We start from the raw sequence: 27,458 nt of genomic DNA on the forward strand, positions 1-27,458 counted from the left end.
CAGCCAGGGGTTCCTGCGGAGGCGGTGCCACCGCACAGCCCGCGGCTCCCTGCGCGGCGCACCTCCGGCCGGCAGGGGGCGCGCGGACCCGCCTGCTCTGGCCAAGCAGCCGGAAACGCCTCCCTGTGAGCCGGCCGTGCGCGGTCTCCGCGCGGGGAGAACGCTGGGCTGTGGCCGCCGGGCGGTGGAGGAGGCGCGCTCGGGCGGGCCGGCCAGCCGCCGCGGTGAGTAGCGCTGCCTGTCCTTGCCTCCTGTCGGGAGGGGACGTGGTCGCGGCTTTCCGTCACCTGGCGAGCACAGCACCTTGTTTCTCGGCGCTCGTCCTCACGTGGTTTGTCCTTCTCAGTTAACGTGTTAGCCAGCCTCGTTTCACCGGGCGTCGGCTGCGCGAGAGGCTCGCGGCTCGCGTCTTCCTGCAGACGCGGGTTGTTCCAGACGCGGCCCCTGGTCACTCAGAGTCGGGGAAGCAGACCCGAAACTGAAAGGATCAGGACAGGGACCCTCCCGTCGGATAAGCTGGGGACAGGCCCGTCCCCGCGGAGCTCTGTCGTGCTCCTGGAAATACGATTTAATTTGTCCCCCGTTGCTAACAGTTGAGAAAATGTTGAAAAATTTACAAGCACGGGTAATCCAACCCCCAACATTATTTTAATTTTAAATATTATTTATTTAAAAAGTGAAGAGTTAGAATGTTTTCTAACTCTTAAGCTATCAATGTATTTGAAGAGCCATGTCAGAGATGCTTTTTATAAAGCGGATGTATTTGCTGAAAGTAAACTTACCCTGTTAAAATTTCAAAATCTGAAAGCACTTAGTTTAATTTTGAATATCTCCATTGGATAGGTGAAATTAGGATGTTTATAATCTCATTATTTTGTATATGTCTTTTACCCATAATAAATATTTTCACCTGGTAATGAACCGTTTTCAAATTCTTTTCTGTTTTCAAATTTGAAAATATATTCATATGTTTCAATAAATTTTATGTCAATCAAATATGCTTTCAAAGACTTTCGGATAACTATCTACCTTTATATATTGAAAACTGTTTTTTCTTTGTATGCTATATGACGGGGTCACATGTCATTCTTTTCCCATGTGAGTATCCCATTATTGCAGCACCCTTTGTTGAATTTTTGTTGGTTTGGGTTTTTTGTATTTTTGCTTGCTTGTTTGTTTTTTGGGGAAGTGCATGTGCCCGGAATTGAACCTGGGTCTCCTGCATGGCAGGCGAGAATTCTACAACTGCACTGACTTTGTATCCTCTACCTTTATATATTGTCAGGATATTTTCCTTGACCTTTATTAACTGTTTCATATGGATTGAATATAATCATTCCACAATAAATTGCATAAATATTTGTAATCTGTTTGCATCAAGAAATTTTTTTATTTCAGCATTATTTCTTCATCTGCAGGTAAACACTAGATCCATCTGATATTATATAATTTGATAAATGTTTATTTGTGCACAAAGTGCCCTGCTTACATTTGCTCCCCTCCCAGGTTGTCACATTAAGATAAATTCCAGTATTTTATATCGCAGGCACTTCTCCACCTTGCGAATCCCTGCCATTGTCAAATCATTACCTTGTTCCTATATAGGCCCTAAGAGTTCCCAGTAGACTCCTGGAGAGGCAGAGACAATCCTCAAGTTCTGGCCAAGCGTCTCTGTTCATGACTCGGGAACATGCATGTGCAGACTTACAAAAGACAGCAAAGTACAGGAAACCCAACCTGATCTGAGACCATAGTGAGCTCAAGATCAAATTCCTGAATAGTATGCCCCTGGCTTGAAGAGGGAGTTACATAAGAAAATGTCCTCCATGACTTTCAGCCTGGGGTAAAGAACAGTGAGTCTTCAGAAGATGCAGGGGAGGAGAGGGTTCCTGCAACAATGGGATGTTCCACAAACATCCCAAATCATCCAGGACACCAAAGGCAAAGTGCTATTAACGTAATATTCACATATTCCTTTTTAATGATACAGAGAGTCTCATAAGGGTGATGATGCTACAACATTTATTGAATTCCATTTAGGCATGGTAGTGACATGGCTATTTGTAAAAGTAATTAATTTTGAAATAATGCCAAATGTATAAAAATTGCAAGAGTAATATGAAGAACTCCTGAGCCTTCACTCAGATTCCCCAATTATCATTTTCCCACATTTTTCTATTAAACAATTTCACAAAAATTACTCTAGTGTAATCCTGAAAACCAAGGACATTCCTAGAAAACCACAATTCATGAAGTTGTTTGCAATTTCAGTGTAATCTCATCCACAGACCCCTTCAGCTTTAACTCTCTGTTGCAACCATCTGCAACCACCTACACAGTATGTATTTTACCATTGTCATGCAGTCACCTTCAATCTGGAACTCTTCCTGAGGTATTTCCTCACTTTCACATCTTTGAAGAATTAAGGAGCACAGATGTTTGACCTGGGTCTGCCCAGTGTTTTCTCCTGAGCCAATTCAGGGTCCCTGTTCCCAGCAGGACACCCAGCCTGAAGCTGTGCTCTCCGCAGTGCAGACACCAGGAGGGATGTGAGACCCGCACTCACCGCACTGGGATGTGAATTTGGTTACCAGGCAAAATTTCTGCCAGGTTCCTCCATACGCAAAAGTATGCTGTCTTTGTAATGAATAGCATTTTAGGAGGGCAGATTCTGATTTTGTAAGATTTATCCAGCTAAATCTTAAGGTTTCAGCTAACACACCTGTGCTTTCCAAGAGTTTCCTCACCCCCCACCCCCACCCCCCATCTTCACAAATCTTTTTTTGGGATTATTTGTAGAGGTACAAGTTAACCAAATAAACCAACATATAGATTGTCTTTCTCAGTCTTTTCAAATTGACTTTCTGTTGTCTGGAGCTCTCCTTTGTGGCTTAGCTCTTCTATTTGGAGATCGGTGTGAGGTGAAAGCATAGGGTTCACTCCAGTCTTTTCTGAGCATGCTTCTCCTGGGCATATGCTCCTGGTGTTATTAGCTCCCCGCTTTAGAGGACCTCTAAAGTGTAAGAAATAGACTTCCCCTCTCTCTTGGGTTGTCTTGTAATCTTTAACCCCAGGTCACATTGATTTGATGTTTCTTACATTGACTAAGTTGTCTGGAAACTGCTTCTCTGCCCAGGGCAAGTTCTGGATAGTAAGCCAGAAAGGAGTGTCCTGCTTCTGTGTTTCAGGCTACCCCCTGGATTTGGTTCCTGGTACCTGCCTATGAAAAAAAAGTGCAGATAAGGGTTGCTCTGCTCCCTCTGAAACATGCCAGGGACCCAGGCTGACAGTGCAGGCTAGCTGCACGCTGGGGGAGGGTCCAGTCAGGGTGTCAGAGCTTTTTCTACCACTTTTAAGTTGTGTTTTCTTGATTCTACCCTAGCACAATTATTGAGACCCTTTAACTGGTTTCCAGAGCCCTGAGGGAGATGGATTTGCCAGTTTTTGCTAGTTCAAAGAGTCTGTGAGGGCAAAGAATCCTGAGTGTCTCATGCCACTGTCTTCATCAACTAGCTAATTCTCTCGGTTTTTATCATTGACTTTGACTTTATTAAATGACTCTGCTGCAGAATGGTTATCCATTTTCCTCTTGGTGGATATTTAAAATTTCATATATTTGAATAGCTAAGACTATTCATGCCCAAGTTTTTCTTATAAATATGTGTTTTCATTGCACCTGGGTGATTACCTGAGAAAAAGAACATTTCATCATATGGCAGGAATATGTGAAAAAAAATTTTTTAAACAACTCACAGAATAATTTACATGACTTAAAATTCACCTGTTTAAAATAAATAATTTATTGTTTTTTTTTTCTTTTTGGTAAATGTAGATTTAAGAAACTATCACCACAATCTAATCTTTGATCATTTGTACAATTCCAGAAAGATTCCTCAGGTTTATTCCATCACTGCCTAGCATTGACAACATTTCCTCCCTATTTAGATCTTGGAATTCTTCCAACGCTTAACCTTCAGTGCATCACATCTCCTTTTCTTTTTTAATCTGACATCACTCCCTTTTCCTTCTCTGTTTTCTCTGCCTTTTCTCTTACATGTCTAAGCATTAGTGTCTTCCTTGGACTACTTTCCTATTTCAGCAACTTGTTCTCTTGCTGATTACATCTAGATGCTTGGCTTTAAACACCATCTGAACTGGCCTGACTTCTGTATTTATCAGTCCATCCGATCCTGTCCATGCAGTCAAGAATCACACACAGCTGCTTTCAAATCCTCTCCATCCTAGCAGGTGTTCACACCTCAGCTTTGCCACATTTCTTGACTTCTCTGTTTTTTTCTATTCATATCCACTCAGTCAGCAAATCCCATATGTCATCTTCAGAGGACAACTACACTTGGCACCTTTTCATTTTGCCTCCTCATCTCTCCAGTTTCTTTTTCTTTTCTTTTTTTTTAATTCTTTTTTATTAATCAAAAAAAAGAAATTAACACATTTAGAAATCATTCCATTCTACACATGCACTCAGTAATTCTTAGTATCATCACATAGATGTATGATCATCATTTCTTAGTACATTTGCATCGATTTAGGAAAAGAACTAGCAAAACAGCAGAAAAAGATATAGAATGTTAATATAGAGAAGAGAATTAAAATAATAATACTAATAATATATATATATATATATATAAAGGAAAAAGAAAAAAAACAAAAGCAAAAGATACAAACACACAAACAAACAAACAAAAAACCATATTTCAGGTGCAGCTTCATTCAGTGTTCCAACATAGTTACATTACACTTAGGTATTATTGTGCTGTCCATTTTTGAGTTTTTGTATCTAGTCCTGTTGCACAGTCTGTATCCCTTCAGCTCCAATTACCCATTATCTTACCCTGTTTCTAACTCCTGCTGGTCTCTGTTATCAATGATATATTCCAAGCTGATTCTCGAATGTCAGTTCACATCAGTGGGACCATACAGTATTTGTCCTTTAGTTTTTGGCTAGACTCACTCAGCATAATGTTCTCTAGGTCCATCCATGTTATTACATGCTTCATAAGTTTAGTCTGTCTTAAAGCTGCATAATATTCCATCGTAGGTATATGCCACAGTTTGTTTAGCCACTCGTCTGTTGATGGACATTTTGGCTGTTTCCATCTCTTTGCAATTGTAGATAATGCTGCTATAAACACTGGTGTGCAAATGTCCATCTGTGTCTTTGCCCTTAAGTCCTTTGAGTAGATACCTAGCAGTGGTATTGCTGAGTCGTAATCCATTCTGCCATTCTATGTCTTTTGATTGGGAAATTCAGTCCATTAACTTTTAGTGTTATTACTGTTTGGATAATATTTTCCTCTACCATTCTGGCTTTTGTATTATATATATATCATATCTGATTTTCCTTCTTTCTACACTTTACTCCATACCTCTCTCTTCTGTCTTTTCATATCTGACTCTAGTGCTCCCTTTAGTATTTCTTGCAGAGCTGGTCTCTTGGTCACAAATTCTCTCAGTGACTTTTTGTCTATAAATGTTTTAATTTCTCCTTCATTTTTGAAGGACAATTTTGCTGGATATAGAAGTCTTGGTTGGCAGTTTTTCTCTTTTAGTAATTTAAATATATCATCCCACTGTCTTCTAGCTTCCATGGTTTCTGCTGAGAAATCTACACATAGTCTTATTGGGTTTCCCTTGTATGTGACAGATTGTTTTTCTCTTGCTGCTTTCAAGATCCTCTCTTTCTCTTTGACCTCTGACATTCTAACTAGTAAGTGTCTTGGAGAACGCCTATTTGGGTCTGTTCTCTTTGGGGTGCGCTGCACTTCTTGGATCTGCAAATTTAGGTCTTTCATAAGAGTTGGGAAATTTTCAGTGATAATTTCTTCCATTAGTTTTTCTCCTCCTTTTCCCTTCTCTTCTCCTTCTGGGACACCCACAGCACGTATATTTGTGCGCTTCATATTGTCATTCAGTTCCCTGATCCCCTGCTCAAGTTTTTCCATTCTTTTCCCTATAGTTTCTGTTCCTTTTTGGAATTCAGATGTTCCATCCTCCAGTTCACTAATTGTAGCTTCTGTCTCTTTAGATCTACCATTGTAGGTATCCATTGTTTTTTCCATTTTTTCTTCTTTGTCCTTCATTCCCATAAGTTCTGTGATTTGTTTTTTCAGATTTTCTATTTCTTCTTTTTGCTCAGCCCATGTCTTCTTCATGTCCTCCCTCAATTTATTGATTTGGTTTTTGAAGAGTTTTTCCATTTCTGTTCGTATATTCAGCATTAGTTGTCTCAGCTCCTGTATCTCATTTGGACTATTGGTTTGTTCCTTTGACTGGGCCATATCTTCAGTTTTTCAAGTGTCATCCATTATTTTCTGCTGGTGTCTGGGCATTTGATCAGATATCCCTGGGTGTGGGACCCGGCTGGTTGAAAGGTTTTTCTGTGAAATCTCTGGGCTCTGTTTTTCTTTTCCTGCCCAGTAGGTGGCGCTCGTGGCGCTCGTCTGTCTGCGGGACCCACTAGTAAAAGATGCTGTGGCTCCTTTAACTTGCCAATCCGAATCTCGCAGTCGGCCCGGGAAACCGCGCGTGGAGGGGGGGGGGTCGCTGGCCGCTGCGGCTTGGGGGAGTGCCGGTCCAAATTGCCCAGCTGGCCCGAGACGCCAAGCGTGGCGGGAGGGCCCCGCTATCCAACGTTCCCAGTCAGACCGGGAGCCACGTGCATGGAGGGGACCCCAGTCGACAGCCGCCCCGGCCGGGAAAACGCGCGCCCCTTGGGTATCTCACCGCAGCGGATTCTCCCTGCCCGTTCAGCTGTTCCAGAATGGGGTACGCTGTCTTTTTGGTCTCTGTCGTGGCTCCGGGAGCTGTTTCGTATTGTTTCTGTTTCTTTAGTTGCTTTTCTGGAGGAGGCTCCAGTTTCTTAAGTGCATGGAAAATGTCTATTTTGTTTTTGCTTGCAGTGTTATATATATATTGTTCATTAAGTAAAATTTATTATTCATGATGATCAAATCTGTCTTTTGATAATTTCTCTGCTCAGTCTATCAATTGCTCACAGAGTGTACAAAAATCTCCAATTCTGATCCAAGTTTAGGTTTCTCTCTTTTCAAAAGCCATGTTATTACATGCACACAAGTTTTAATTGTTATATTTTTTCATTATGAAAGGACTCAATTTTTAGAATTTTTTCTTGTTGCTTATTTTATTTGAAATTAATATGGTGACACAAGAACTGCTGTTTTTATTGTTTACATGATACATTTTTTCCACCTTTTATTGACAACAGCGAGCTATGACAAACGAATTTCTTAGGAACCTTATATATTTTCTTTTTAAATCCCTTTGACAATGTTGATTGTTTAATTAGATCATTTATATTTAATTACTATTAAATTTGCATTTTAACCTACTTTCTTTTATCCCCTTTGTTTTGTTTCTCCTGAATGCTTTATTTAGGTCTGATTATTTTTAATGTTTCTATTGTATTTATTTTGAAGAAATACACTATTTTACTGTTCTTTTAGAAGTTGCCTGAGAAATTAAACTATTTTTCCTTGCCTTACCAAATCTAAAGCTAATGTAATATTTTATTCCTTCATGTATTTTAAAACAAGTTTTTGCCACATCTCACTGTTATAACTGATTTTAGGTGTAAAATACTGTTTTGATATGGTAGTTGATATACATTATTATTTCATTCATTTGATATTCATCACAGTTTATGTGCTTAATTAACAGTTCTTACTGCTGTTTGCTCTTACCCAAATATTGAAATTTCTAATCATTTTTCTTGTGCCTTAGGAATGATCTTTGCATTTCTTTTAGACTCAGTTCCTGACTCTTTAGACTCAGTTTCTTAGTTTTTATTTCTCTGAAAAAGTTTTTATTTCACATCATTTTAAGGATTTCACCTTCAGTATTTCTGCTTTGGCAGTTATTTTCTAATGGTAACGTAACAATCTCATGCCTTCCATTGCTTTCTGTGTAGTGTTCTTGGTGTTGGAGGTTACTCTTCATTACTACTTTTAAACTTTTTTGAAGTTATACAAACATATGTCTATGTATGGATTTCTTTACCTTTTTCCTTACAGATTTTCTAGGATTTCTTGATCCTATAAATCAATGTTTCATCAGCTTTTGCAATTATTAGTCATTGCCTCTTCAAATATTACTTCTACCCTATTCCATATCTAGTGTCCAGTAGTTCTCTCAAGTACAATACATTATAACTTCTCACTTTAACCTCTGCCATTCTTAATTCCCTTCATATTTTTATAATTTTGTCTCTTCCCGCTTTATTGTAGATAGTTTTCAGCTTTAAACTTCTGGTACATTAATTCTCTTCTACTGTTTATAGTGGTTTTTTTCCTATTCATTGAGTTTTTCATATTTCAATAATATTTTTCAGTTTTAATATTCATTTTGTGTTTTTTTCTTAAACTGGTATGTAACACTTTTTTTTTAAGAGATGTGTTTTTACAGAACAGGATTCCCATATAACATTCTATAATTAACATGTTTCATTGGTATGGTTCATTTGTTACAATTGGTGAAAGCCCATTTTTATTTTTGTACTATAGAATAAAACTATAGTCCACTGTTTAAAATAGAATTCCCTATTTGTGTTGTGCTGGTCCATGGATTTTTTTTTTTTAATTTTTATTCTGGTACCATTTATAAACCCTAACATTTCCCTTTTTAACAACATTCAGTTATGTATTTCAGTGCTGTTAATTACATTCACAGTGATGTGCTACCATTACCACTGTCCATCACCAAAACATTTCCATCATTCCAAATAGGAACTCTTGTACAATTTAAGCCTTAACTCCCTATTCCCTTGCCCTCACCTCATCCCCTGGTAATCTTTATTTTTTATCGTAACTCTTTGAATTTGCCTATCTAATTATTTCGTATCAGTGAAATCAAACAATATTTGTCATTTTGTGTCTGGTTTATTTCACTCAGCATGATGTCTTCAAGGTTCATATTGTTGCAAGTATCAGAACTTCATTCTTTTTTATGGCTGAATAATATTCTATCATGTGTATATACCACATTTTTTTAATCAGTTCTTCTGTTGATGGACGCTTTGATTTCTTCCATCTTTTGGTAATTGCAGGTAACACTGCTGTGAACATTGGTGTGCAGTTATCTGTTTAGTCCTTGCTTTCAATTCTTTTGAGTATATATATACTCATAAGTGGGATTGCTGGGTCATATGGTAATACTATACATAACTTTCTCAGGAACCACCAAACTGTCTTTCACAGCAGCTACAATATTTTACATTGCTACCAGCAATGAATGAGTGTTTCTGTTTCCCACATCCTCTCCAACAGGTTTAATTTTCTTTTCTTTTTTTTTTTCCACTAGTAGCCATTCTAGTGGTGTGAAGTGGTTATCTCATTGTGGCTCTGATTTGCATTTTACTGATGGCTAATGATGTTGACTATCCTTTCATGTGCTTTGTGGCCATTTATATATCTTCTGTGTTTCTTTGGAGAAATATTAATTCAGGTTCTTTGCCCATCTTTTAATTGGGTTGTCTTTTTTGTTGTTGAGTCAACAACAAAAGGAAAGAATTTCCTTATATGTTTTGATAGTAAACCCTTATCAGTTATGTAGTTTCCATAATTTTCTCCTATTGTGTAGTTTGTTGTTTTACTTTCATGATAAAGTTCTTTGAGGCACAAAAGTTTTTAAGCTTGTTGAGGTCCCAGTTGTCTATTTTTTATTCTGTTGCTTGTGTTTTCTATTTAAAATCCAAGAAACCATTGTCAAACACAAGGTCCTGAAGATGCTTCCCTATGTTTTCTTCTGGTAGTTTTATAGCTCGTGCTCTAATATTTAGATCTCTTATCCATTTTGAGTTTATTTTTGTATAGGGTGTGAGGTAGGGGTCTACCTTCATTCTTGTACATGAAGATCCAGTTTCCCCAGCATCATTTGTGGAAGAAACTATTCTTTTCTGTTAAGTAGTCTTTACTTCCTTGTCAAAAATCAGTTGGCTAATGGGATGGTTGATTTCTGAGCTCTTGGTTTGATTTCATTGGTCTCTGTGTCTGTCCTTGTGCCAGTACTATGCTGTTTGGATTACTGTAGCTCTGGAATAAGTTTATGATCTGGAAGTGTGAATCCTCCAACTTCCTTTTTTTAAGGTGGCTTTGGTTATTCAGGACCCTTTACCCTTCCGTATAAATTTGATGGTTGGCTTTTCCATTTTTGCAAAGAAGGTTGTTGGAATTTTGATTGGGATTGCATTAAATATGTAAATCACTTTGAATGGAATTGACATCTTAACAATATTTAGTTCTCCAGTCCATGGACACAAAATGCCCTCCCATTTATTTGAATCTTTTTTGATTTCTTTTAGTAATATTTTTTAGTTTTCTGTGCACAAGTTATTTACATCCTTGGTTAGATTTATTCCTAGATATTTGTTTCTTTTGGTTGCTGTTGTAAATGGAACGTTTTCCTTGACTTCCTCTTCAATTGCATATTACTAGTTTATAGTAACACTACTGAGTTTTGCATGTAGATCTTGTACCTTGCCACTTTGTTGAGTTTGTTTATTAGTGCTGGTAGCTTTGTTGTGGATTTTTTCTTTTCTTTCTTTTTTTTTTTTTTTTTTAGGATTTTATGAATTTAGGATCATGTTAACTGTAAAATGGAAAATTTTACTTTTTCCTTTCCGGTTTGGATGGGATGCCTTTTTCTTTTCTTGGTGAATTGCTCTGGCTAGAAATTCCAGGTCAAAGTTGTTGGAATTTTGGTTGGGATTTGATGCCTTTCCTACATCAACTGTGATGATCATGTTTTTTCCCCTTCTTTCTTTTAAGGTGATATATTACATTAATTGAGTTTCTTATGTTGAACCATCCTTACATAACTGGGATAAATCCCACTCGATCATGGCATATAATTCTTTTAATCTGCCATTGGATTCAACTTGCTTGTATTTTGTTGAGGACTTTTGCATCTATATTCCTAAGATATGTTGATCTGTAATTTTCTTGTGATATCTTTATCTTGCTTTGGAATGAGTGAGATGTTGGCCTCACAGAATCAATTAGGGAGTAGTCCCTTCAGTTTTTTGGAAGAGTTTGAGCAGGATTATGTTAATTCTTCTTGGAATGTCTGGCTTCACCTGTGAAGCCATCTGGTCCTGGGCTCTTCTTTTTTGGAAGTTTTTTTGATTACTGATTCAATCTCTTTACTACTTATTGATTAGTTGAAATCTTATTTCTTCTTGCATTAGGTTAGGTAATTTTGTGTCCATTAGAGTTCGTGCATTTCATCTAGATTATGTAATTTGTTAGAAGACAGTTGTTCATCGTACCTTTTATAGTCCTAATGCTGACCACTTGCTTCTTCTGGGAAGAAAGACCTTAGACTCAAGGATTTGGAGAGGAAGGCATCTTGAATTCCTGTCTACACTTGTCTGCAGTGGAATTTCCTGTAAATTGGAGTTATTTATATAGCCTCAGACTCCTATACATTAAAGGGATTCCTTCATTTTTCCCATCCCCAGACTACAGGTTTATACTGGCAGGATATTAGAGTACCCCACTTTGCCTAATCCAGGAAACCACTTGAAAATTGTTGACCTAGAGTCATTTTACTTTCTGTCTTCCTTAAGGGTGTCAAAGATAAATTACAACATTTGAAAATTTTATCCAAGTTTATTTGGGTAAGCAACTGCTTGCAAATGGACAGTGCCAAATTGAAAGTGGTAAGGAGCTCCACCTGGTGACTGGAAAGGGAATGCTTATATAGGGCAAACACGGAAGGAAGCAAGAAAATGTCCTGATTGGCTGGTGCTATATTTCTTTTTTACATAATGGGATCTTACCAAGTCAGGAGCAGATACACATTGACTAGTATGATATGCTTGTCCTTTCTGATAAGCTATCCCTAGTAGACCAAGACTGGTTTATCACCAGGTGTTCTTTATTTACAGTTTTACAGGGTGTATTCCTTTGTTCCATTTTCTCAGAAAACCCCTGTAGATCAGTTGTTCTTGTCTTTTGGAAAATCTTTTCTTGGAAGCTGGTCCCTTCTCCAACACACAATGTGGGAGGCCATTTATTTTATTTTCTAGTGCCCCTTTTTGATCATGCCCATTGACTTATTTTCTCATCATTCAGTCCAGTAGACACATTCAGTTGTCTTGTTCCTTTTTGTTTCTTTCTAGATTGCAATGTGGTTCATCAGGACTGTTCAGCTATATTTACGACTCTTGGATTGGGGTTTCTTACTCAGTTCAGCATTTATTTGTACAGCCATCTCTGAGTCAGGTTGCTGCTACTTTTGTTTTTAATCTTGGTCCACTTAGAAACAGTCCCATTTCTACATCATTTTCTTTTTGATTAGCTATCTTCTATCTATCTTGAGGCTGACAAGGATTTTTTTTTTTTTTTTACATGGGCAGGCACTGGGAATCAAACCCAGGTCTCCAGCTTGGCAGGCAAGAATTCTACCACTGAGCCACCATCGCACCACCCTGACAAGAAATTTTAGCAATCTGAAAACCTGGTTTGTACAAAAAGAAATAAAAACATAGAAACTTATAATCACAATTAAAATCATAAATCCAGAGTATACCAGTTGTCCCTATTTTCCATTAAATCAAGAACCTAGGTCAGGAAATAGGTCCATCCATTGAAATGTTTCACATTGATATCGTGAAATGCCTTAACTTGGTCCTTTAAAAGATTTGGGTTGTCACTGTTCCAGACTTACTAACATAGAAAGCAAACATTGTTCATGGACAGTCAAGGTGTCTAGTGCCCCTCTGTTTTGCAAGACCACTGAGGTAAGCTGTTAATTTTCGGTTGCAGGACCTGAAGGGCATTGAGGATGGTGTTAAAGCTCTGTTTCATTATCTTAGATATATGTATCACTAGGTTCACCTGTCAGTTTGTCCAGATGATGGTGCTCAGTTCTCTTGCTGTGGACCTAAATCATCAGCATGTGAAGTTCATCTTTGGCTGATTATATCCGTGGTTGGCTAAGGGGGAGTGCCTTCCACAGTGAGTGACAATTTAATTTAATTAGCTAGAGGCTTAAAAGCAGAGCTCAGTAGCACTCTGAGAAGCTTGGTACAGCCCAGTGCAACAGAGCTCAGATCAGAGAAGCTCAGACTCAGACATTGGAGATGCAGAAAGGACATGCCCCAAGAAAAGCTGTTGGAACCCAGAAGCCAGGAGAGAAGGTCAGCAGATATCACCATGTACCTTCCCATGTGACAGAGAAACTCAGATGAAAGCTAGCTGCCTTTCCTCCTAGGTACTGTAAGTTAGTAACTAAATAAATCCCCTTAATTAAAAAGCTAGTTGGGGCGAGCCACAGTGGCTCAGCAGGCAGAGTTCTTTCCTGCCATGCTGGAGACCTGGGTTTGATTTCTGGTGCCTGCCCATGCAAAATAATAATAATAATAATAATAATAGTCCATTTCTGATGTATTGTGTTCTGGCAGCATTAGCAAACTAAAACATTAGAGAAGGTATGAGGTGTGCATGAAAGAGTGTAACCCTGTCTTATGGTAGACCAACTTTGATTTCTAATGTTCAAAAGGTCCTCAGTTAGGTGGACCAAGATTAAAAATGATGATTTTATCCATCAAGCCTAGGTTATGGGCCCAGCACAATCCTAATGCTACGCTCTGCTATGTGCAAGCTTTTACAATTAACCTTCAGGTCATAGGAATCTTTTCTGCACTTCAACCTGCTATCCACAGAAATCCTCACCGGAGTATCCCACATGTGGTAGTATCAAAGGATTTAATTTTCCTCACCATTACCTAAAACAAACCCCACAAGTGGCCTTTCTGAAGCAGAATTGGGAGCAAAGTGAATTAAAGGAGGGCACTCTTCATTTGGCAAATTATGACTTTAAGACCTGATCCCGGGATTGTTTCTAAGATTTGAGTAAAAGAACTGACATGGAGCATAGGTATTATTCTGGGCCTTTACTTGGTTACTTAACTAACCTCACCATATCCCTCTGAATCAGATTTTGTGTTCTTTTTGTAGAGAAATGGTGAGAGAGAGGCAAGGGGAGCTTAAGATAATCTCAGACACATAGTTGATGGGCTGAGACAGTAGCTGACCAAATTTCATACTCTTCAGGTTCACACCAAGTTGATTACATCTTATAGGGTGTGGACATTATATACTCCAGCTCATTTTGGTAACTGGTAATCTAAGCTTATGGAGGAGAGGTGGGTGATACGTTGGTAAGCAATATTTGCAGAAAGAAACTCATAAAGGTGTCTGTTGTTTTGCAGTTGATTTACCTCTTGCCTACCACACTCAGATCCCTTGATGAAGATCCTTTGGGGAACATAGAGGCTGTTTGGTCTCTAGAAATAAAATGTTATTTGCATTTCTCATTCAGTTGTTAATTTTCCCCTCCCTGGGGACTGTTTTCACTGAGCATAGTAAGAGCTAACATGAGTTATTTACAAAAATGAAATCCTTTCCAGAAATAAGGGTCAACCTTGGGTTATATTGTCTTGCTTCCTGCATTCTTAGATTTCGTTCTCAGGTGTTTTCTTAAAAAAGCTTGTCTCAGACATGATGGACAATAGACATTAATGGGCATTACTCAAGGAAGTATTCTTCTAGTGAAACTTCTTTTATAAATGCAAGGATCTTTGTGGTTAGATCATTACTGTGTGTTTTTTGTTAATATGCATTGTACTACGTTTGACTAAAAAACAAATGCCTGCTGCCAAAATAAAGGTAAAAAATAGAGAACAGAAAAATTAACAGAAAAACCCCACCATATATATAAGGCTGATAAAGGACAAACCAGAAGAAATTTTTAGCCACACTTATGCAAAATTAAAACATTTGTTGAAATTTGTTTACCATCACCATGGGAACCATGCATTATGAGGCTCTGGATGGCAAGGGTTAAAAGCTGTGGGGGAGGGGCCACAGTTACCCTCACAGGTTAAACAGTGCCCTTTGCTCAGACTCCTATTGCTGTCTGCACCCTGTGTTGGGGAAACCTGATTGGGGGCCCTACCCCAGTACAAGCACTTTGAGCTAGTGGTGTGACACTGGGCAGGTCACCCTACCTAAGTCCCAGTAAATTCACCAGTAATATTTTGATTGGACAGGGGCAGAGAGCAGTGTAGAGAAGGGGCTTCTAGGTGGGAGGGATGCCCTCAGAGTGAGTCTAATGATATAGGAAGAGGAGTCCAGAAACAGAGGAGGTTTGCCCAGTCCTGTTCATCTACCAGTCCCTCCTTCCTGATGTTCAGTGCTGACCTTTTGGCAGAGCCCACTCTGATCCACCAGTCTCCTGGGTCTTAGGCACAGACTCAAGTCTCCTGCTCCCTACTAACATCCACCTTTTTAATCCTTGGGGTAGCTAAAGATAAACATCAAACTGAGCCTCTTTCAGATTGGGAGGGAAATACCAAAGTTCAAATGCTCATGATAGTGACAACAGGCAAAGTGTCAGTAGATGAGCAACACTGTGAAAGTTCACTGATGCTAATAAATACCATAGGTATCTCAAAAAGCCTTGGTACCACTGGCTACAAAGGAAATAGGAGTGAAGATGTGAAAGACAGCTCTGGGCAGCAGAATCTTTGTCCCGATCGCCCAAGTAGAAAGAGAAAACAGCAGATGCCAGATATTTCTTAGATGAATTCTCCAAAGGTGTTGACAAAGGAGTGGATCTTTTTTCATCTCAAATGAGAATGGCAGTGTCAGGTAGGCAGAAGCTGGATGAACACTTGAGTCTAACACATTGCAGCATGACACAAGATCACTGCATGTGACACAAGACTGAGGAAATGTGGGTAAAACCCTGGAACATAAATCAGAGCCCTGGTGAGCACCATCATCTGAGGTTCTGATTCTGCAAAATAAGAAAGACATGGTCAGCACTCAGTCTAATTTTTTGCATTTTCTTCTCTGCTAAAACAGATGAATAGCCATGTCAGACCTTAGTAATAGTACATTTATGATGGAGTGCCCAGTACAAGGACTGTCCCTCCTATGTATTAAGTTACCCTAATGAAGCAGACTCAGAGAACATGGTACCCTTCATATGGTCATCCATTCTCCTTGTACTTTGTGGCTCCCTCTGATTTGGGTAAGAAAAAAAAAAAAAGATCCTTTACATCTTTAGTTTAATTTGTTCTTAGATATTTGATTCTTTCAGTTGCTATTATAAATCAAATTATTTTCTAGGTTTCTTTTCCTAATAATTCATTTCTAGTGTATAGAAATGCCACTGTTTTTGCGTATTTATCCTGTACCTCTCCACTTTGCTGAATTTGTTTATTACGTCTAGTATTGTTCTGGTATATTCTTTGGAATTTTCTTTTTGTAGGATTGTGTCATCTGTGAATAGGAAAAGTTTTATATTTTCGTTTCCAATTTGGATTCATTTTATTTCTTTTCCTTCCATACTTGCTCTGGCTACTAATTCCAGTACACTGTGGAATAATGGGGATAAAAATGGGCATACTTGTCTTGTACCTGATCTTAAGGAGAAAACTTTTATCAGTGATTATGATGTTAGCTATGATTTTTTCACTATGCTGTTGATCATATTGAGGAGGTTTCCTTCTCTTCTAATTTTTTGAGTGTATTTATCAGAAAAAAAGGGGATACTAGAATCTTCTCTAGCAGAACTGATAGCAAGTATCAAGAGTTTTCCAGATTCAAATTTTTTTGGTGGAAATACTTCTAGGTGGTACAAACAGCTCAATCATGGACAATAAGACAGGAATGGGGAAAAACAAAAGTATTTGAGTAACTCCTAAAATGTTTAATTAAGCTTGGATTAATGAGTAAGTAACCCTTTATTTTTTCCTTTCCTGTTCACGGGTTGAATAGTATTCTTAATGCCTTTCAATACATGTCCCATGAACCAAACAAAAGTTGTACAGAGTGGTATGGGCTGAAGTAACGTGTTATAATGGAAAAAGTTTTGCAACTTAAAAATTAATTTCATCTTGGCACTTTGTGAAACAAAGGAAAGTAGAAGTTATATTTATAAGTATGGTGTTTTTCTTCCATAAATGTTATTAGTGGTGTTTTTCTTCCCCGATCTGGTGTTTTTTCCACAGATGTTATTATTTACATCTCTGTGATTTCACATAAAAATTACATAAGTACAGTGGACTCAAAATAAGTGCTTTAGGAAAAGAATATAGGTACTTTGTACTCAAATATTTCAAGTAGAAAAGACCTCAAAAGAAAGGAAGAGAAGGAGGAAGGGAAACACATTTGATGCTGCTTTTTGTTATAAGGCATTTTGCACTATGACTTTCAAAACTATATGCATATATAGTTTGATAAAATTTAATTGAAATGTTTAAAAAAGTGCTAGATTTTGTCAAAAGCCTTTTCATTTAAGAGTATCTTTCCCCCCTTCATTCTATTAACGTGTAGTACATTAATTGATGTTCTTATGTCGATCCTCCCTTGCATTCCTGGAATAAAGCCCACTTGGTCACAGTTTACTATCCTTTTAATGTGTTGTTGGATTTGGTTTGTTAGTATTTTGTTGAGGATTTTCACATTCATATTCAAAAAAGAGAATTGGTCTATAATTTTCTGTTCTTGAGGTATCTTTATTTGATTTTGGGATTAGGGTAATGCTGACCTCATAAAGTGGATTAGGAAGTGTTAGAGAACCCTTCAGTTTTTCTCTTCAATTTTTTTGGAAGTTTGAGCAATTTCTTCTTGGAATGTTTGGTATAATTCCCCTATGAAGCCATCTGGTCCTGGACTTCTCTTTATTGGAGGGTTTTTGATTACTGATTCAATCTCTTTACTAGTAAGTGAAGACTGAGATCTAATACTAGTAATAGAAGACTGAGATCTTCTAATTTTTCTTGGGTCAATATAGGTAGTTTGGCCATTTCATCTAGGTTACCTAATTTATTGACATATAGTTTGTTCTAATTTCCTAAAGCTGCTCAAAGCAGATACCGTAAAATGAGTTGGCTTTTAACAAGGGGAATTTATTAGCTTCCAAACTTATAGTTTTGAGGATGAGAAAAGTGTGCAAATCAAGACATCATCAAAGCGATGCTTTCTTCCCAAAGACCAGCTGCCAGCAATCCTTTACTCCTCTGTTACGTGACAGTGTCTGCCAGTTTCTCCCTTCTCTTTGAATTTCATTATCTTATAAAGGACTCCACTAAGAGGATTAAGACCCACCCTGAATGAGGTGGGTCACAATTTAAGATCCTACTGGCCAAAAGATTCTACATACAATGGGTCCACACCCACAGGAATGGATGAATTTTAAGAACATACTTTTCTGGGGTATTTATGACTTCAAACCATCACATTCGTTTTCATACTAGCCTCTTAACAGTCCTTTTTATTTCAGTGGGGCTGGTAGTGATGTTCCCCTTTTCATTTCTGATTTTCATTACTTTTATCCTTTTTTTTCCCCATTGTCAGTCTAGCTAAACATTTGTCTATTCTATTCATCTTTTCAAAGAACCAACCTTTGGTTTTATTAATTCCATTTTTTTCTACTTCATTTATCTCACTCTTATCTTCATTATTTCATTCCTTCTGCTCATCTTGGCTTTACTTTACTCTTCTTTTACTAGTTCTCTTAATGTTGAAGTTAGGCCTCTGAAGTTAGCTCTTTCTTATTCTAGTTTGCTAGCTGCTGGAATGCAATATACCAGGAACAGAATGGCTTTGAAAAGGGGGAATTTAATAAGTTGCTAGTTTACAGTTCTAAGGCCAAGAAAATGTCCCAATTAAAACAATCCACAGAAATGTCCAATCAAAGGCATCCAGAGAAAGACGCCTTGATTCAAGAAGGCCAATGAAGTTCAGGGTTTCTCTCAACTGAGAAGGCATATGGCAAAGATAGTCAGGATTTCTCTCTCAGCTAGAAGGGCACATGGTGAACATGGGATCATCTGCTTGCTTTCTCTCCTGGCTTCCTATTTCAGGAAGCTCCCTAGGAGGCATTTTCCTTCTTCATCTCCAAAGTTTGCTGGCTGGTAGACTCTGCTTCTTGTGGCTATGTCATTCTCTGCTCCCTCAGCAATCTCTCATTCTCCAAAATGTTTCCTCTTTTATAGGGCTCCAGTAAACCAATCAAGACGCACCCAGATGGGTGGAGGCACATCTCTCCTAATCTAGTTTAACAATCACTCTTGATTGGGTTACATCTCCAGGGAGATGATCTAATTACAGATTCAAACATACAGTATTGAATAGGAATTATTCTGCCTTTACAAAATGGGATTTTGATTAAAAATGGCTTTTCTAGGATACATACATCATTTCAAACCAGCACACTTACTTTTTAATATAAACATTTAGAGCAATAAGTTTCCCTCCCAACATTGCCTTTTCTGCATCCCTTAAGCTTTGGTGTGTTGTATTTTCATTTGCCTTAAGATGTTTCCTAATTTCTATTGTGATTTCTTCTTTAACCCATTGGTTGCTTAATAGTAAGTTGTTTAATTTCTACATACTGGTGAATTTTTCATTTCACCCTCTGTTATTGATTTCTAACTGCATTCCATTATGGTTGGAGAATATACATTGTATTATTTCAACATTTTTTGATTTATTGAGGTGTGTTTCATGACCTAACATATGGTCTATCCTAGAAAATCATCCATGTGCACTTGAGAAGAATATGAATTCTGTTTTGTTGGGTTCAGTGTTATATATATGTCTGTTAGGTCTAGTTGTTTTAGTTTTTCATTCAAATTCTATACTTCCTTATGGATCTTCTGTCTAGATGTTCTGTTATTAAGAGTACTGTGTTAAAGTCTCCTACTATTAGTTTAGAACCATCCATTTCTTCCTTCAAATCTGCCAGTATTTCCTTCCTATATTTTGAGGTTCAGCTGTTAGGTGCATAAATATTTATAATTGCTTCATCTTTTTATTGAATTGCCCCCTTTATTAATATGTAATAACCATCTAGTCATTATAAGACTAATTTACTAGCTGCCAGTATGTGATATACCAGAAACAGAATGGCTTTTAAAAAGGGAAATTTATTGTCACAAGTTTACAGTCCTAAGACCATGAAAATATCCCAATTAAAGCAAGTCTATAAAAATGTCCATATTAAGGCACTAACAAAAGATTACCTTCACTCAAGAAGGGCCGAGGAAGTTCAGGGTTTTTCTCTCAATTGGAGAGGCACATGGCAAACATGACAACGTCCTCTCACTTTCTCTCCAGGCTTCTTGTTTCATGAAGTTCCCCTGAGGACGTAGTCCTTCTTCATTGCGAAAGGTCTCTGGTGGCATGGGCTCTCTGCTTCATGGCTCTTGCCATTTCATCAGCATTCTCTGCTCTCTCAGGATCTCAAATCTTTTCCAAAATGGTTCCTCTTTTAAAGAATTCCAGTAAAGTAATCAAGACCACCTGGAATGGGTGGAGTCATATCTCTCTCTAGTCAAAAGTTTATACCCATTCATCTAGTAAACTGAAAATTATTGCTTAATCAAAAAAAAGTTTATACCCACAATTAGGTGAGTCACATCTCCATGGAGATAAGCTAATCAAGTTTCCAACCTACATTATTGAATAGGGATCAAGAGGAATGGTTGCCTCCACATGATGGGATCAGGATTAAAGCATGGCTTTTCTAGGGTACATAATCCTTTCAAACCAGAACAGTTGCTATTCTGAGTGGAATTTTTTTCTTGATTACCTCATCAGATAGTTCATTACTATTATCAAGAAACCACCAACTTTTTGCTTGTTGATCTTCTGTTCTGCCAATATGCTGATTTCATTTTTAGTTTTGTCATTTTTTGGAAGCTTTGTCAATATAGGATCATGTTATTTGCAAATAGTGACCGTTTTACTTCTTTTTCAATTTGGATGCTGTTTTGGTTCATTAAAGCTGCTGGAATACAATATACCAGAAATAGAATGGCTTTTATAAAGGGAATTTATTATGTTACAAGTTTACAGTTCTAAGACTGGGAAAATGTCCGAATTAAGGCACCAGCAAGAGGTTATTTTCACTCAAGAAAGGCTGATGCCATCTGAAACACATCTGTCAGCTGGGAAAGCATGTGGTTGGCATCTGGTGGGGTCTCTTACTTCTGGATGTGTCTGTCAGCTAGGATGGCACATGCAGACATCTGTTAGCTTTCTCTCCTGGCTTCTCATTTCATAAGGCTTCCTTGGGGGTATTTTCCTTCTGTATGGCCAAAGGCCTCTGGCTGTGTTGGCTCTAAAGCTTTTTCCAAAATGGTTACCTCTTAAAAACACTCCAGTAAGCAACCCCACCTTGAATGGGTGGACACACATCTCCATGGAAACCACCTAATCAAAAGGTACCACCCACAATTAGGTGGGTCACATCTTGATGGAAATAATTTTTTAAAACCCGCCAACCGTATTGAATGAGGATTAAACAACATGGCTTTTCTGAGGTACACAGTTTCAAAACTGGCACAGATGCGTTTTATCTCTTCTTACATAATTGCTCTGGCAAGAACTTCTAACACAATGTTGGATGACAGCAGGCATCTTTGTATTCTGGATCTTAGAGGGAAAGCTTTATGTCTCTTAACATTGAATACGATGTTCGCTATAACTTTTCATATATGCCCTTTATCATGTAGAGGAAGTTTCCTTTGATACTAGCTTTTGAAATGTTTTTACTAAGAAAGATTTGTTGGATTTTTGTCAAATGCCTTTTCTGAGTCAATCAAGATGATCATGTGGTTCTTTCCCTTTTGATTTGTTAATGTGGTATATTACATTAATTGATTTTCTTGTATCTCACTACTGTTGCATGTCTGTAATAAAATCCACTGTCATGGTGTTGTATACTTTTTTAATGTGCTGATGGATTTGATTTGCAAGTATGTTTTTTGAGAATTTTTTGCATCTATATTCATTAGGGAGATTGGTGTGAAGTTTTCTTTTCTTGTAGTATCTTTATCTGGCTTTGGTATTAGGGTAATGTTGGCTTGGTAAAATAACTTAGGTAATGTTCCCTTTTCAGCTTTTTCAATGAGTGTGAGCAGAATTGATATTAATTTTTCTTGCAGTGCTTAGTAATACTGACCTGTGAAGCCATCTGGTATGTGCTTTTCTTTCTTGGGAGTTTTTTGATAACTGATTCAATCTCTTTACCTATTTTTGGTTTGTTTGTTGAGGTCTTCTATTTCTTCTCAACTCAGTGTATATTGTTCATGTGTTTCTATGAAATTGTCCATTTCATCTAAGTTGTTTAATTTGTTGATGTACCATTGTGCATATTATCCTCTTATGATGTCTTTTATTTATTCAGAGCTGAACTAATGATCTCCCTCATTCCTGGTTTTATTTATTTGCCTCTGCTCTCTTTTTGTCTTTGTCAGTCTTGCTAAAGGTTTGTCAGGTTTACTGATCTCAAATAACCAACATATATTCTATCCTGGAGAATAACCCACAGGTTCCAGAGAGGTATTCTGCTCCTGTGTAAAGTATTAACCTAATATATCAGTTAGGTCTAGTTGATTTATACCATCATTCAAACCTTCTCTTCCTTTTGTTTTTTCTGTCTAGGTGTTCCACCCAGTATTGAAAGTGGTGTATTGAAGTCTACTACTATTAGTGTAGTATTGTATTATTTCTCCCTCAAAATCTGTAAGGCTGACTTCATAAATTTTGGGGGTCTATTGTCAGGTACATGCATAAATACAATAATTATGTCTTCTTGTTGAATTGACTCCTTTATCAGTATATAGTGTCCTTCTTTGTCCCTTTTAACAGCTTTTTTATTTAGTGTCTGTGTTATCTAATATCTTTTGGTTATTAATAGGATGGAATATTCTGCCCACCCTTTCACTTTCAACTCACATGTATCTTTGACCTTAAGGTGAGTTTCTTGCAGACAGCTTATAGTTGGGTCATGCTTTTTTATCCATTCTACTAATCTCTGTCTTTTGACTGGAGAGTTTAATCCATTTACATTAAAGGAGTTACTCATAATGCGGAATTTTCTTTTTTTCTTTGGCTATTTTTCTATTTGGTCTTTATAGGCCTCATATATACCATTTTTGAGCCTGAATTCTTCCAGTATTGCCTACTTTAGATTATATTTGATTACTGTATTGTACAATTTTGATGCCTGTCTCTTTTCCTTCTGTGTATATTTTTCAGATTTTCCTTATAGTTGTTAAAGCTTAAATTTAACATCCTATATCTAGAATATCATACTTTATTTGATACTACCTTAATTTCAGTTGCATTTGCAAGCATTGTTCCTATACCCTTTGTCCAACCCCACCTTTTTGTTGCACTTGTTACAAAACCACTACCTATAAAACTCCTGGAAGAAACTAGGGAATTCTCTCAAGGACTTTGTGTAGGCCATAGTTTTGTAGACAACACAAAAAGCACAAGAAAAAGATAAATGATATTTCATTGAAATTAAAAGCTTTTGTTCATCAAAGGATTTTATCCTGAAATTAAAAAGACATCCTACAGAGTGGGGGAAATATTTGAAAAACACGTATCCAAAAAGGGTTTAATATCCAGAACGTATAAAGAAATCCTGCAACTCAACAAAATGACCTTTCTATACACATGTGTGAGCCTGCTCTCTTGTCCTGAGAATATATTTTCAGTCCAGACCTTTACTTCCTTTGAAGTCACTCTTCCTTCAGTTCATCTGTTCTCTGTTCTTCCAGGCATTACTTCTGTCCTTATAAATTTTCCAAAAACCTTATTAGCTCTGTATCCAGTTTAAGGGTCCAAATCATCATGCAGTTGAATTTATACAGATCCTTCCTGTATAACTGCATTTCTAATCCTGACTTCCACTGAAATCGCTGGCCAGATTCATGTTTAGCCATTCTCTCTTTAGCAAAGTTTGTTCAGTTAAACTCTCACATGAAGATCTGTCCCATGGGGACCCAGTAAAAGATGGTGGTGGTGGGGACAGAGGGATGTCATAGAGATACCTTTAGTCTTAGCCTCAGAGCACACTATCTGGATAAGCTCAGAATTTTCAAAGTCATCAATTTTTGGTTCCCTTGTGCTTAAGAGTTTAATTCTGAGCTTGTCCTTTTCCTCTAAATTCTTATTTGAAGTGCAAGGAGAAACCAACCTGCACTTTCCACACTTGTCTCCTCAGCTAAATATTCAAGTTCATCACTTGCACATTCTGCCTTCCATCCAATATCAGAATGCAATTTTGCCAAATTCTCTGCTACCTTTTATATAATGAGGATCACCTTTTTTCGGTATCCAATAACATTCATTACTTCCTTCTAAGACATCACTGGAAGTACCTTTAACATCTATATTTCTAGCAGCATTCTGTGCATGAGAAATTAGGTATTCTCTAAGAGATACAAACTTTCTCCACAGTTCTTATTCATTTTTTAAGACCTCACAATTCAGCCTTTACCCATTACCCAATTTTAAAGCCATTTCTACATTTTCAGGTATTTGTTATAGAAGAAGCATTCTTTCCAGTACCTAAAACTGTCTTAGTTCCTGTTCTAGTTTGCTAGCTGCCAGAATGCAGTATACCAGAAATGGAAGGGCCTTTAAAAGGGGGGATGTAACAAGTTGCAAGTTTACAGTTCTAAGGGCAAGAAAATGTCCCAATTAAAGCAAGTCTATAGAAATGTCCAATCTAAGGCATCCAGGTAAACATACCTTGGTTCAAGAAGGTCGATGAAGTTCAGGGTTTCTTTCTCAAGTGGAAGGGCACATGGCGAACACAGTTAGGGTTCCTCTCTCATCTGGAAGGGTACATGGTGAACATGGCATCATCTGCTACTTTCTCTCCTGTATTCCTGTTTCATGAAGCTCCCTGGGAGGTGTTTTCCTTCTTCATCTCTAAAGGTTGCTGGCTTGTGGATTCTCTGCTTTGTGGTGCTGCAGCATTCTCTGCTCTCTCTGAATCTCCATTCTCCAAAATGTTTCCTCTTTTATAGGACTCCAGTAAACCAATCAAGACCCACCCAAATGGGTGGAGACATGTCATCACCTAATCCAGTTTAACAACCACTATTGACTAAATTACATCATCCAGGAAGATGATCTGATTACAGTTTCAAGCATATGGTATTGAATAGGGATTATTCTACCTTTATGAAATGGGATTTTGATTAAAACATGTCTTTTCTAGGGGGCATACTTCCTTTCAAACCAGCACAGTTCCTTCTCCTAATACAAATACCATCCAATGAGTTGGCTTACCCACAAAAATTTATTGGTTCATAGTTTCAGGGTTAGAATGGTTGGTGTCTTCTGGCTGGCCAGCAATTTTGGGATTCCTTGGCTTTTCTCTCACAGGGCAATGCTTATGATAGTCTTTCTTTTCTTGATTCCATTAACTTCCAGCTTCTGACTACTTCACATGGCTTCCTCTTCAGTGTTCAATTTCCTTTGCTGCTTATAAGGACTTTAGCCATATTGGATTCACTCCCACCCTCATTTAGTTTGGGCACACCTAAAACTAGTAAAACTATTCACAGATGGGTTCACTCCCACAGGACCAGAGAGTTGGGACCTGAACATGTCATATTGTGGAGACATAATTCAGTACCCAAAGCTATTGTTCAAAAAGTGGGAAATCAAAAGATTGGAAAGGATGTGGAAGAAAATAAACATTTTTTCATTAGTGGTGGGAATCTAAAGTAGTACAACTATTGTGGAAAACCATCTGGTGGTTTCTGAGAAAGTTACATATACAATTACCTTATAACTCAGCAATCCAACTTCTAGATACAAACCCAAATTAATTGAAAATAGGGACTAAAACAGATATTTGCACACCAGTCTTCATAGCAGCATTATTCACAATTGCCATCACCCCAAATGGAAGCAAACCAAGTGTCCACCAACAGAGAAATGGATAAACAAAATGTAGTGTATACATACAATGGGATATTATTCAGCTATAATAAAGGAATGAATTTCTCATACATGTGGCAACATGGATAAACCTTGAAGATATCATGTTGAGTGAAAAAAGGGATACTCAAAAGGAGAAATATTTTATTATCTTACTTATGAAATAATTGGAATCTACAAATCTGAAAACTCAGAAACCAGAATACAGGTTACTAAGGTCTGGGCTGGATGTGTGGAATGGGAAGTTGATGTCTAGTTGGTACAGACTTTTCTGTTTGGGTTGATGAAAACATTGTTGTAATGATGGTGATGATGAATTTTATCTTTGAAAGTGGTTAAAATGGGAAATTTCAGGTTGTATGTATTTTACCAAAGTAAAAAAATTTAAAAGCCTTAGTACTTCACAACAAAAACAATGACCCTAATGTAAAGTAATAATGTAAACATTATTTATATGTAATTATAAAAATGTTTCATTATCACAAAAGTACCACACTAATGCAAAATGTTAACAATAGGGAAAACTGTGTGAGTGAGGTTATATGGGCACTCTTTATGCATGATTTTTCTGTACATGTACAACTTCTCTAATTAAAAAAAAATTAAGCAATAATTTTCATGAACTTACCTGTACAATGAAGCTATTCTTATCTTCTTTATTAGCCAGAGTAGCCAATACCTTACTTTTGGCCCCGGGAGAGGCAGGTGCTCCCCATATTTTTCTTGGGGTACACTTCATGTTCTTGCTGATTTGGTGGGGTTATTCTCAAGTGAAGAGTTGGAATTCATTACAGGTGAGTCTGGAAATTGTAGAAAAGACTGGAGTTTCATACCTCTTTCTCCATTCTCAGCTTTGCTTACCTACTGCTTTTCTGTGAAAACCCAGAGGAAGACCACCTGAACTGTTGACAATGCAACTGCTGGTGAGTAGGAAATTCTCCTTTCAACTGGTAGCACATTTATGTTGCCAACAGATGGGCAAATTCCCCCTATTGGCATGAACATTCTAAGCACATTGAGGCACTTTTCAAAGATCTGAGCTCCAGTTTAAGTTTATTCAGGCCTCCGGGATGGTTATGGTAGGTGAGGTGTTCATCAAATAAATATTCTCCTTGTCAACATTTTACTAGTTTTAAGAGATGAAAGAAGCATTCTTTTTCTCATTCAACTCTTGGCCACATTGGAGAAATTATGCAGTCATTGATTTAGTGTCTCCAGTTGGTTTAGGGATGTGGTGAACATAGATGATGGAGATGACTAAGAGCAGAAGGTACAGTCAGTAGTCGTTGATGTTTCAGCAGGTGAGTTTAATCAAGTATTACAGGTGCTAGAATGGAAGACTGCATTGTTGAGAAGAGCACAGGCAAGGGTTAGATAACTGAAGGAAAGGAGGAATCATTAATTTATTTTCCCCAATCTTATCTTTCTGTGAATTTTTAAAATGTGAGAATCAATTCTATCAAAACATTAAGAAATCTAAAATTTTCTTTTCCATATTTGTTCTCAATTACCTAGTTTCCATTTTTGTCAGTAACCTTTATTTAAATTTTATTAATGGAAGCAATGATTAGGAAGTACTGTTTCTGTAATTTTGGTTTTGCACTCAGGAGAAGTGTTGAAAGTAGAGTAAAATTCATAGCCTTTTAAAAA

General features: G+C 37.5%; 1 protein-coding gene across 1 annotated transcript in view; it reads left to right on the forward strand.

The window, feature by feature from the left end:
• Positions 1–145: 145 nt before the first annotated feature.
• The window catches only part of LOC143665523 (uncharacterized), a 43,506-nt gene continuing 16,193 nt past the window's right edge, over positions 146–27,458 (forward strand). Inside the window, 2 exon segments of the mRNA XM_077139014.1 lie at positions 146–224; positions 26,660–26,731. Of these exon segments, the coding sequence (XP_076995129.1) occupies positions 26,720–26,731 (12 nt within the window). The 5' untranslated portion in view covers positions 146–224; positions 26,660–26,719.

This window comes from Tamandua tetradactyla, chromosome 2 (genome assembly GCF_023851605.1).
Source record: "Tamandua tetradactyla isolate mTamTet1 chromosome 2, mTamTet1.pri, whole genome shotgun sequence".
NCBI classification, from domain to species: domain Eukaryota; kingdom Metazoa; phylum Chordata; class Mammalia; order Pilosa; family Myrmecophagidae; genus Tamandua; species Tamandua tetradactyla.